This window comes from Corythoichthys intestinalis, chromosome 11 (genome assembly GCF_030265065.1).
Source record: "Corythoichthys intestinalis isolate RoL2023-P3 chromosome 11, ASM3026506v1, whole genome shotgun sequence".
NCBI lineage: Eukaryota > Metazoa > Chordata > Actinopteri > Syngnathiformes > Syngnathidae > Corythoichthys > Corythoichthys intestinalis.
This window is the reverse complement of record NC_080405.1, coordinates 35,327,635-35,340,395: the sequence shown is the minus strand read 5'-3', so window position 1 is coordinate 35,340,395 and position 12,761 is coordinate 35,327,635. Positions and strand designations below refer to the sequence as shown.

The 12,761-nt window shown below is 41.6% G+C and overlaps 1 protein-coding gene across 5 annotated transcripts in view; it reads right to left on the bottom strand.

Annotated features, from left to right (window-relative positions):
- The window catches only part of ebf1a (EBF transcription factor 1a), a 146,986-nt gene that overhangs the window by 20,284 nt on the left and 113,941 nt on the right, over window positions 1-12,761 (bottom strand). For all 5 annotated transcript variants that reach the window (XM_057849685.1, XM_057849682.1, XM_057849681.1 and 2 more), the window contains exons 11-12: window positions 7,029-7,117; window positions 1,830-1,895 (exon numbers count right to left, since the gene is read on the bottom strand). In XM_057849685.1, coding sequence (XP_057705668.1) covers window positions 1,830-1,895; window positions 7,029-7,117 — 155 coding nt within the window. The remainder of the gene's footprint in view (window positions 1-1,829; window positions 1,896-7,028; window positions 7,118-12,761) is intronic.

Genomic DNA, 12,761 nt, shown 5'->3' with positions numbered 1-12,761 from the left:
AATCGTCTCAAAATATGATTGTAATTCACATAATAATGCTATTTAAGATTTTTTTGTGCTGTCGCAGGCAGTTTAAGCTCCTTTTATAATCATTTGATCGAACAAAGGTGCAACGAATGAAAAAAAGTTAATTGTGATCCATAGGTTATGAATTAAACAATCATATTATTTCTATTTTCACAAAATTGAACTTAATAATAAAAAACAAAAATAAAATTTGAAAAAAATAAATAAATAAATAAATTAAATTAAATTTGATTTTGTCGGTGGGTGTGTGATTCCAAAACACAGGTGTCAAACATCATTTTGTGTGGCCACGAAAACAAATCATGTGCATTGACCTCATGTTTCCTGATAAAATACCACAATCGCAGGTTAATGTCAGTTTTAAACCCACAAACAAACAAAAGCACTATCTAGACCACCTGCAAGGGTGCTTTGCATTTTGTCTTCTTCTTGGTAAGGAAACTAACTAAAATGGCTAGTCATCTTTTATTCATAGATGGATCTGAATGATATTTGGTAGCTGTATTCTAGGAATGTATACACATCGGTTTCAGAGCTGGATTTATAAGTTTTTGTCTCAGGGCTGATTAATTCATTTTGGACTTATTGTTAACGGTAGGTTCGGAGCTTGCCAGTAGAGGGCATGCACGTTCTTCAGGTGTGCTTATCATGTCTGTGGGCTGATGATACTTTTAGTGGGGCGGGGGGTCATAGTTGGTCTTGTTGGTGGCACATCCTACAATGTTTTTCTGGCATCTGATTTCACAGGTACATACCTGTACATTTACCGTATTGGCCCGAATATAAGACAGTGTTTTTTGCATTGAAATAACACTGAAAAAGAGGGGGTCGTCTTATAGTCGCGGTCTAGACATCATACCCATTCACGACGCTAGATGGCGCCAGTTATCATTGAAGCGATGCTCTGTCATGACAGATCTCAGCTACTCTCCCCATTCACGACGCTAGATGGCGCCAGATATCATTGAAGCGATGTTCTGTCATGACAGATCTCACCTACTTTTTTTAGTTTAACCAGTTTGCATTATTTTATTGCAGTGTTTTTCCTTATTCAGATTTGTTTCAAGACTACAGTTACAGTTAGACTTCACTTTGATGGTTAATGCAGTTATTGCATTACTGGTTTATTTACATTTCATAAACCAAAAGCCATTCATTTACGAATGTGAGTGCACTTTAGTTTACTTATTTAAATGTTCAGATAGTAAGATTTGAATGAAGCAAAATAACATGCTTTTTCTCTCAAATATATTGTTATACTCGTTTGTTTCGGATGTACTGTTAATATTTTCTGTATAAAAATTAATTTGGTGTTCAAAAAGTTTTTTTCAAACTTGAGTCTTGGGGAGGAGGGGGTCGTCTTATAATCAGGGCCGTCTTATATTCGGGCCAATACGGAATATAGGCCCTATGAGGAAACCCTAACTACTATGTTGTGGCCCATGACAAAAATGAACTTGAGATTGTTGTATTATTTTGTATTACATATAAAGGTGCTTATCCAGGTTAGAGTGTTACATTGTTTTTATTTTTATTTTATACTTCCATAGTTAGTGTAAAAAGGAATATTTGCAAGGGTTTCATCTAAAATAGGTATGGTAATATGTGACGGGACTTTTGATTGTCAATAAAAATGGTTAAATGTTTCTTCAAAATTAGTTAATATTTAACAAGAGTGTCTAATACCAAGTTTGGTTTTTTACCTCAGAGGTTCAAGTAATCCCCAAAAATAGACTCCAATATAAATCTCAAACAACGGCAGAGTAGGTGAAGATGATGACACTGAAGTTTCTGTGCCTTACCTGGTTATTGTGAGGCATCCCGTACAAGGCTTCCACCAGGTCTGCCGCTCTCTTTAAGATTACTTCCTACAATCAGGAACAAAAAGAGGAGGGAGATTGCTCATGAGTGTGGCAGCTGGAGGACTTCAGTCACTTTCATTACATTTCACTAGCAGCATTATGCTGTGAATGCAGAACAGAGGCTGTACGACAGGAAGACGGCAGTGAGAGCAGGCAAGAGGAAGAGAAATGGGTCTGTCCGTGCACTTTGTTACTGGCTGGGCAGTTTGGGAGCGCATGGGTAAGATACGGTTAGCTGTGAATAAAACATGAGCCTGTATCTCTTTATCAGTCAAGCATCTTTTGCATCTTCTCCCTCCTTCCTGCTGGATCATGTATCCCCTGCTCATGATCACGTATCAATCTAGCTTAGCACAACATATCAGCAGTCTGACAGCGATACAACTCCCCTCTTAGCTGACTTCAAACCCTTCTCGACCGTGATAATGTTCCACATGAATAGCCCGACACCCATGTTTATGCAGTGTTGAATGGAGTGGAATATCCCATATCAAACATTTATTCTTGCATAGTGTTTCTGGTCTTTGTGCTCATTTTCTTTCACTTACCCTCCTTTTAGCCTGTCTGTTCTTTTCGTTTAGTCTACGTGTGTCTCAAGGCGGTCCTTATACTGGATGTGCGTGTATGTGTGTGATGTAGACACCTTGAGCTCTGCGAAACCCTTTTTAAAAGTTAATGTGCCGGGGCCAGGATATATGCTGGAGGCGCGACAACCAGAAAATTGCTGCCCCTTTCCCTCCAATACTCCCTCGTTTCTTTCTCTCCCTCTAACACACACACACACACGCTGTGCGTTATACCCTCCTCAGTGTATCCCTCGCTGTGAACAAGCCCTGGAGCATGTGTGCTCTCTGTTCCGTGACACACCGCCTTTCAATCAGACCTCATATCACACACACAGGCGCGCACACACATGCGGAGGCTGTCGAGCACGCCCAGGACATGACGGGAGGGTCAGCAAAGCAATAAAGATTGTAGAGCGCTGTCCGAGGTGCTAAATTCACTCAATAATGGGAGCGCTGCCTCTGTGTTAACCTCCCATTACTAGCAGTATCTGGGGGAGAGTGGGGGGCATGCTAGGGGAGGAGACAGGAAAAGAGGGGGACCAGAGAGGAGGCCCGCTTGGTGTGATTGAGAAATGTAGAGGCCCGAGTGAGGTAAGTGGTTCTTTAGTATGTATGCGTCGTTCCTCGCCTGCTTGTCGCTACTTTTCCTCCATGCCAGATGCCTCCTAGGGATTGGTGGATAGGTAAATGGATGGATGGGGGAGGAGGAGAGGAGGGAGGATGGGGAAATGAGGGAAGAGTGAAGCATTATGGCACAAACAGATCCCCAGCTGGAGAAGGACAATGTTCATGGAAAACGTGCGAGATGCCAAAAAAGTGGTTCAAGGCCTTCATGCTTACTGCTCATGTATTAAAAGGACATAATCATGCTTCTTCACACAATTAAAAACATGCACTTCAGGTTAATTAAATACTGTGGGTGTTATAATGAGTTTAAGTGCCCAGCAAGTGACCAGTCCTTGATGTACTGTGGGAAAAGTGAACCCACCCCACCCCCGTACTGTATAAAACATGCTGCTGGTTTGACTACTTTTATTTTACTTAGTAAGTGACAATATTGTTTTCGTCAATGATGACTATAACGAAAATAATTCGTTGACAAAAAAATGTTTTCATGACAATGACGAGACGATAACGACCAAAAAACCTGTCTTGGGAGACTAAAACATAATGACACGAATGCCAGTTTTTGTCTGACAAGACGAGAATGAGACGAAAATGCACCATAGTTTTTTGCCACACGTGTGACATTTTATGTGTTAGCCTCATCGTAGCTGTGTCTGGTTGTATCACTCATGTGACGTGCTGCGCCCCCCCTACAACACACCTGCTAGTGTTGTCTCCAGTCTCTCAATTGCTTGTTTTGAGACGTACACGCTAAGATTTGTCCTTTTATCCCGGGAAGAGGGCATAGCATTCACATTCGCGTTAGCATCAGGCTATTGCTAAAGGCAAACGTCCTCTTCAACTCTCGGACAACTTTTTTTTACATATAGTACGTGGCATTTAGGTGGGTATAATCAATTTTTTAAAATTTTACAGACAAAAACATTTTCATTAAAAGTCGACTAAAACTGGACAAAAGTAGTCTTGAGTTTTTGTCAACAAAAACCAGACGAAGACAAACACATTTTGAGATGACAAAATTATGATTGAGACTAATAAGGATTATCATCCAAAAGATATAGGCTAGGTTCATACTACAGGTCTTAATGCACGAATCCGATTTTTTCGTGTTTTTCCGACTCGAGTCAGGTATTAACTTGACGGTCTGAACGGGACAAGTCGCATAGAAGTGGACCATTTCAAATCCGATCTGAGTCATATTCGTATGTGGTTCAAATCTGATCTGGGCCACATTTTTTCAGAACGTGACTGGTGGTCTGAAGTTTCTGAACTGTCAAGACTCCCAAATCGGAATTCATGCAGCAATTACGTCAGCAAAGAGCAGGAGGCACGGAGGACGGCAGCCATGTAGGCATTAGCACCTAGCCTGAACTCTGCTTTTAAGCATGTAGCAGGCTTGACCACAGACATAAATACATAAAATGAAGAAAAGAATAAGCCTTACAATTTTCGATTTTCATTCTGTGCGCCGAATGAGCAATATTTCATTATTGCACACATGGCTGAGTCGGGGCAAACTGACGTACCCACGTCATTTCTTGCACACACGTCAAGCCTCGTGTGTGCGTGAATGTGTTCTATCAGTCCATATAAACTTTGAATATAAGACTAAACAGGGATTATTAATGTCTGTTATTTGGGTCGTCTTTTTGGAAATCAAAATATGATCACTCTGGAATGACATAAACTAGCATGTGTAAGTTGTTTGATGCTTCTGTGCATGCGGGTCTCTTTGCTGAGCGCATCTCGGACTGCAAATTAGTGCGCATGCCTGATACTTGAACAGTCTCAATGGACAAAGGCAGTCTGAACGGGCACGCCAAAAAAACAGATATGGCAAAAAATCGGATTTGTGCATTAAGACCTGGAGTATGAACCTAGCCTAAGACTAAGACGAAAATTACAAGGGCCACCAAAAACAACACTGGTTAGTGATTCTATTTTTTTCATTCTCTTTTTAACTGGCATGAGACAAAAGTTGAATCACATCCTTGGTCACAAAATCAAAGGTTTTTTTTTTTTTTTTGCTGCCAATGACTGTGATGGATGTCAAAATGACTAGTAGGGTTGGCACTGAATGATCGAAATCAATTGCATGTCTATCGTTGTCAATGCCAGCCTATGTTTAACCCGCACAGCCCCCCAAAAAAAGTTACCAAACATAGTTTGCTGCCAACCGTCCCAATCAAAATGGCTTGGTTGTCTTTCTGTCTTCAATGGCAGCCAATGCTTTTATTTTTATACATTTGTTTATTTAAACAAGGATTACTTAGAAAGAAAAGGTGGGGGTACATTTACCCACCTCAAAAAAACAGTGAATGATCAATACTAGCTCCTCCTTCAAATGGATTGGACATATAAACCCGTCAGAATAGTATATTAATCTCATACTGTTTTAATTAATAAAAATGTTTTTGATTGAATTGGGATTGTTTTATTCCTACATGCAAAAGTGACAACCTGGCCACATGAGTATACAGCATCAATTTAATGTCTCCTCTCTCCGTTTCCCATTTTCTCTATTAATCACTCTTTCATGGTCCAGTGCCTCTTCTGCTTATCGGTCTCTCGTTAGCAAAGGGATCTGTCCAGAAGCTAAACGCGATTAGGCAGCGCTCCAGAGTCATTCTGATAAACAGATAAATGTGGTTAGCGCCGTGCTGCCTGCCTTGCCCTGCTGCTGTAAGGAGAGACCATTTCCTGGGCGCAGGGTCTCTTCCCGTAAAGTCAGGCCCGCCGAGACGTCAACAGGAAGGGGAACCTGATCCAGAGCAGAGCCTGGCTTCGTCTGGCAGGACGGTCACTCATTAGCCGGGCCCAGATCCCCTCCCCTGCACCACAACCTGAGCTACTAAGCACCGCACGGTCCGCCTGTGATACGGCTTCCAGCACTCGCTGAACTATTAGCAGCAGTGTGGTGCAGCTGGACGCTGGCTCATCATCTCAACATATGGAGACAAAGCAGGCATTTCCAGGGTTCATTAAGAATCTCCTCACTAAAGGCGCCTCGGGGAAAACTTTGTTCCTGATTTAAGAATTGTGTGGGAAAAACAGGCTTGGCTTGCACTGAATGGGCTCAAAAAGTTGCCAGTGTGTGCCCCTCTAATGATTGAGGCCAACCGTTGAGAGGAGTGTGGTCAACAAACTGTTATTACCTAATAAAGGCACAAATCAATAGTGCTGAAATGAACAACCGGGCCTGCCAGCAACTGCTGTTCATTTAGAGGAGGAGACACCACACAGCGAGGGAGGATCAGGAGCCGAACAAAGAGATGTAAAGGGTTAAAGACATCACCAGGACAAGTCCTGTATCCAACAGACATGACACACAACCAGGACAAGTGATTTCTTTATCTTCCTTCTACATCTACCTGGGCTTTCCATCTCCACCGCACTGTGACGTTTTCTGTGTATGTGTGTGCACGCCGCTCTGCCGAAGCGTGTGTGTTGGAAGTAATAAAGTCCACCCGGGGTTGACTTCGATCCACTGACCCGGCAGGAGGTAAGACTGGACAGCTATGATGGATCACCTAACCTCCTTCTGCCTCTCTCTCTTTCCTCAACCTCCTCCTCTGCTTCTCCCCCTTTTCCTCCCACCATCAGTCCCCCTTTGCCAATCTAAACGACCTTACGCGCAGCGCGAGCATGAATAGAGCTGCTTGTGCGTTTTCCCTGCAAAATAAACTGCAGAAAATGACCATGAGCGAGTAATAAAATGTTAATGTTCACGCTGCAAAGTGTCTCAGTGTCCAGGGAATACAGTCATTTGTCTGTATGTGAGGTCATGCTGCCCTTGTGGCACGTATATCCGTACGCCATATGAAACTGTAGGAGACGTAAATACATCTTGGTATCAGTGTTACCAAGACAAATTGCCATGTAATAATTGCGTGTGGCAGAGCGACATGAGCACGGACAAATGAGAGGAGTTGTGGATGCACGGTACCTTGGGTAATCTCTCTTGGTCTCCAGGGTGTCTGGGGATGACCTTTTGTAACCTCTGGAAGCCGTAGTCTATAGTCGGTTCGTTCAGCGCTGCGTACAAACAAGAAAAGACAGATGGGAAATTCAAATGCTTGATTCTTGCTCATGAAAACACTTGTGTGCTATGATACCAAGAAGATAAATGAGTGATTTATTTCCGCTGTGGAAATGACTGAATTAAGCAACGGCGCGCATGAATATTGCAACGTTTAGGCTAAACATGCAAAAAATGCGGCTGTTCTTTTCGTCCGGCGTGCGCCTTTGTTTGCTTGTAATGAATCTCTTTCTGTCGTCTGCTTCGCTGCTAATAAAAAGCCAGGATTGAGTGTATTTTTGGATGTAAATGTGTGTAAATGTGTGTGTCTGAGCATGTGTGTCCTGTGGTCCTGCGTTGATCAGCGACTAATATAAGCAATTACAGAGCCGGGTTCCAATATAACAAAGGCTTGATCGCTCCGGGGAACAAGCTAAACACACACGCACACACAAATATGCACACACATGTACAGTATATACAGAGAGAGTCAGATCATCCAGACAGCAGGGAGTGAGCACTCTCTCTGTATGCTGCGGTCGTGCTACTGTAATTGAATATGAGAAGATTTACCATGAATATTTAAACATTTGAATAAATACAATGAAGATCTGAAGCTTACAGTACAAACACTTCAGAGGAGGATTGTTGGATAAATGCTCTCCCCATATAATTAATTCCTAATGTACTCTTCTCTTGCTCCCTATTCTTTCGAAGCTCATATCGCCTCCCCAATGCCTCCCTGCCTCATAGGGGTTGCCTGGGGAGTCAGGGCGAAAAGCAGGGATAACAGTCTTGACTAGCTCACTGTCACTGATCTGCCACAAAGCTTTGTGTGGATACGAAACAGACCATTAGACAATGTCAAGTTTACGTTGCAAATTAAAAGCATTGGTAATTACCAATATAATTATTATTATTTATTTACTAGTCAAGAAAGCAGTAACGAAACATTATATACACATACTGTATGCTATCTAGCTATAAATAGCATTGCAAATTCATCATTACTACTAGGGCTGCAGCTATAGAATATTTTAGTAATCGAGTAATCGACTGAAAATTCTATCGATGAATCGAGTAATCGGATAAAACAAATATATTTTTAGGTGAAGAGCAATTATAAATATACATGAGAGAACAAGACATTTCATCTAATCTTGAACCATTTTCAGTCAATCAATGTCTTTATTTTCGATGTATATTGTTAAAAACAGCCAACAATTGCATCTCAGATGTAACTAGAATAAAAAAAGACTAATTCACTGCTTTCCCTGATTTATATATATATATATATATTTCTTACCTAAAAATGCCGTTACACTTGATAACACACATCACTTAAAAGTTAGGATTTTTCCCCTCGTGTTTCAATTTAATTTCTATTTGTGTCAAGCCATTTTTAAGTTCTAGTTAAGTTTTAAGTTAGTCTAAACTGTAAGTCCTTATAGGATTTTGAGTTTTTGCAGTGTTCAAAATACATGTATGATACAGGCTGTATTGGAGCACATTAGGGACCAGTGCTACTTGGTGTTTTATCCAGCAGTGACTACTGAGCTAAAATTGATAGTTAGCATTATTAAGTTTTTATTTTATACCCTCATCACTCCACAACGCTGTTATGTTAAAGCCTGTATGTAAGACAAGTTAGCCACGCATTGACAGTGGTCATAATTAATAGAAACCTAGCCCTCCGCAGGGCTAACGTTACGTGAGCTTGTGACAGTAACGTTAATCTTATTTATTAGCGCCTAGCGCTCTTTATTAGCGCTTAGCGTTGTACTGCTTTAAGATGGTGGATGTTTACTAACGCCGCTGACTCTGTCATTTCGCATCTAGTTCAACATACATGTGATCTCTATGAGACGCATCAGACGCTACCTGCTACCAACGTAGCATCGTGCGGGCTAGTATTTCGCAACGTCGGCGTCGTTTGTAGCGGCTGTCGGCTGCAGTAAGTTTTTTTTTTTTTTTTTTTTTTTTTGCTTCTTCCTCTACGCACGTGACATCAGCGCGTTGTCCCGCATTAAAAGTAGTCCAAGCAAAACGTGATGCTTAGGGCTGTCAAAATAAACGATTACTCGATGTGAATAAAATTACTCGGATAAGTTTTTAAACTCGATTTACTCGAGTTGCTCGAGTATTCGTTTCAGCTCTAATGACTACCCTTTCCAAGGTGACACCATATGGGCAGGGGATACACCTAAAATCATTAGGGGAGGAAAAGGGAGACTAGGAAAGATTTGGATGTGATAGGGCAGGGTGATGCATTTTTTTGCATCATTATGGAAGTTAATTGTGAGTCTTAACTTATTCCCATTGTGTGTACCACATTTAAAAGAAAGAAGACCAAAGAACTGTCTGAAGACTTGAGAAGCAAAATTGTGAGGATGCATGGGCAATATCAAGGCTGCAAGTCCATCTCCAAACACCAGAATGTTCCTGTGTCTACCGTGCGCAGTGTCATCAATAAGTGTAAAACCCATGGCTCTGTGGCTAACTTCCCTAGATGTGGATGGAAAAGCAAAATTGACGAGAGATTTCAACGAAAGGTGAATAAAGAACCTCGACTAACATCCAAACAAGTTCAAGCTGTCCTGCAGTTCGAGGGTACAACAGTGTCAACCCGTACTATCCGTCGGCGTCTGAATGAAAAGGGACTCTTTGGCAGGATACCCAGGGAGAGCCCACTTCTGACCCAGAGACATGAAGAAGTCAGGCTGGAGTTTGTCAAAACTTACCTGAGAAAGCCAAAAACGTTTTGGAAGAATGTTTTCTGGTCAGATGAGACAAAAGTAGAGCTTTTTGGGAAAAGGCATCAACATAGAGTTCACAGGGGAAAAAAACGAGACCTACAAAGAAAATAACACGGCCCCCCACAGTCAAGCATGGTGGAGCTTCCCTGATGTTTTGGGGTTGCTTTGCTACCTCTGGCACTTCAAAAGCGCTAGAAAATGGTTTGAGAGAAAGCACTGGAGACTTCTAAAGTGGCCAGCAATGAGTCCAGACCTGAATCCCATAGAACACCTGTGGAGAGATCTGAAAATGGCAGTTTGGAGAAGGCACCCTTCAAATCTCAGAGACCTTGAGCAGTTGTCCAAAGAAGTATGGTCTAAAATTCCAGCAGGGCATTGTAAGAAACCCATTGATGGATACAGGAAGCGGTTGTTCCCAGTCATTTTGTCTAAAGGTTGTGCTACCAAGTATTAGGCTGAGGGTGCCAATACTTTTGTCCGGCCCATTTTAGGAGTTTTGTATAAAATGATAATGATTTTTTTTTTCATTCTCTTTTTCATAGCAAGCAAAATAAATGAAGGTATCACCACCAAAGCATTTGTGATTGCAATCATTTTCTGTGAGAAATTGAGCATTACCAGACAGAGTTGCATGGGTGCCAATACTTTTGGCCAGCACTGCATCCATCCATCTATCCATCCATCCATCTATCTATCTATCTATCTATCTATCTCATCTCATCTCATCTCATCTCATCTCATCTCATCTCATCTCATCTCATCTCATCTCATCTCATCTCATCTCATCTCATATGTATACCATAGATATTTAATCTATTTTAAATGGGAAGGTTGGCAGTGAATTATGCTTCAGAGCCAATTAAAATAATAATAATAATAATGTGGTAGTGAATTATGTTTCAGTGCCAATGACAGCAACAGACATACCATGCATTTTGACTGATCATTCGATTGCTGCCAGCAGTTCCAATCAAAATGTATGCAACGTCTATCACAGTCAATGGCAGCCAATGAATGAAAAGATGACTTTAGTTTAAAATTCTTATTCAAAGCATTCCATGATGCTGGAAAGTCTCAAACAAATGTTTGGTGTGGTCTAATAAATCTCCAAAGTACTACATGTGAGGGATTGCCCTTATGTGTTTGTGCCATCCGTCTGTCTCCCCTGTGGGTCACAGCTTGGACGTTTCCTGGGGGCTGATGCCCCGCTCGCCTCACATCTGAGCAGCCAGGCTGACTAGGCGGCCCCTAGAAAAGAGGCCCCCAGAGGCTATGAGTACAAGCTGTCCTGCTGGACCTCTAGTGGCTTCTGCACCACTCCTCCCTGAATGGCTCATTCAAACAGAAGCTGAAAATAGAGCAAAGCGAGAGGATGGTGGATTCTCTGTTTTAACAGCAAAGAGTGTTATGCTTAAGAACACCGTATCTAACGCTTAGATATGCCAAGACCAGAAGTCTTATTGGAACACCAAGTCTTTAAAAAATGAGAGTTGTAACACTACCATATGCAATTAAACAAGATATTTAGATCTTTTAATGGCAATTTTTAGCAAAGAGCAGGAACAGGCTATGGAACTCTATATTTAGGAGAAAAGAAAGCAACTGCAGAGTAACTGCGGAGGTCAAACCCAATCTGTTCTAGGACACTTGATCTCCAATTTAATTTCAAAATGTTCCCATAAGAAAAAAGTACGTATAATTGAATTGAATCATTTCCAAAGTGAAGTCATTCGGACTCGTGAGAAAACGCTATTAGCGGTACAGCAATGTTTAAAATGCGTATGACAGGATAAAAAAAGTCTTAAATAGCATTAATATGTGAATTAGAATCATATTTTGAGACGATTCAACTATATACAATAATTTGGCAAAGCGCAAATGAAGAGAAATTAGTGTTTTAATCTGCTGTCTAGCCGCGCCTACCATTATAGGGCTCTAGCGTCCCCAACAGGTGGATGACGTCAGCGGGAGAATGGTTTCATTTGATCTAGTATGCAGCCCATTGAGGGGGAATTATTCATAACGAGGAAAATGTGACGAAGAGAGCCGCAAAATGTCATTGTTTCAGTCCCTCTACGCCAGTATTTTTAAAGGATATTCTTTTTATCGAAGTATTTTTCCCAATTGCTAAAAAAATGGTATGGTCATGACAAATAACAATCTTGTGCTAAATGGAATATGAAATAATAAAATTCCATTTATTCAGTACGACATGGCAAAATGACTCCATAATGGTAAAAACTGTCGACTTCACTGTCGCACCTCCCAAACGCTACATTATGCCACCGTGGTTTGTCAGGCTTTTGACATTTCCCTGCCCCCTGGCTTCGGAGAATGTAAACAAACCAAGAAGAATGACAGCTAGCGGACATGCTAACCCGAACTGAGTGACGTCCCAAAGTCTTATTTTCGCTTTCGAAGTGAAAATTCACACAAAACTAGCCCGGATCATTTCACACTGCTGCGGGGTTGTCGATTGTCTTCGCCGATCGGCAACCCGCCCGGCGGAGAGCAAGTTAGAGCTCGTTCCCCTGCTACTACGGACAAAAGAGCTCGACAGGGAAGCAGCTGGAGAGTACCGCGGACAAACCAGCCGACGTCAGAGGAGCGCGTAGCTGCCACATGGTCAACACGAATATAATGACAAATAATGCTTTACTACACGGCGACGACGTAAACAAAGAGCAGTGTGCAGTTGTTGTGCAGCTAACATGACAGCAGAATGTGTCTTAGGAGATCTTTTCTACCTGCCCATCCATGATGAAACGTGAGTAAATAGTCCTTTATTGAAAGAAAATTTGTAGTGTTTACTTTGCAATCGCTGTATTCGCGGCCATTTTTAACACAAAGTTGCAATTTCTGATGGGTTTGAAAATTTGACAGAACATCGGGCACACGAAGAGGG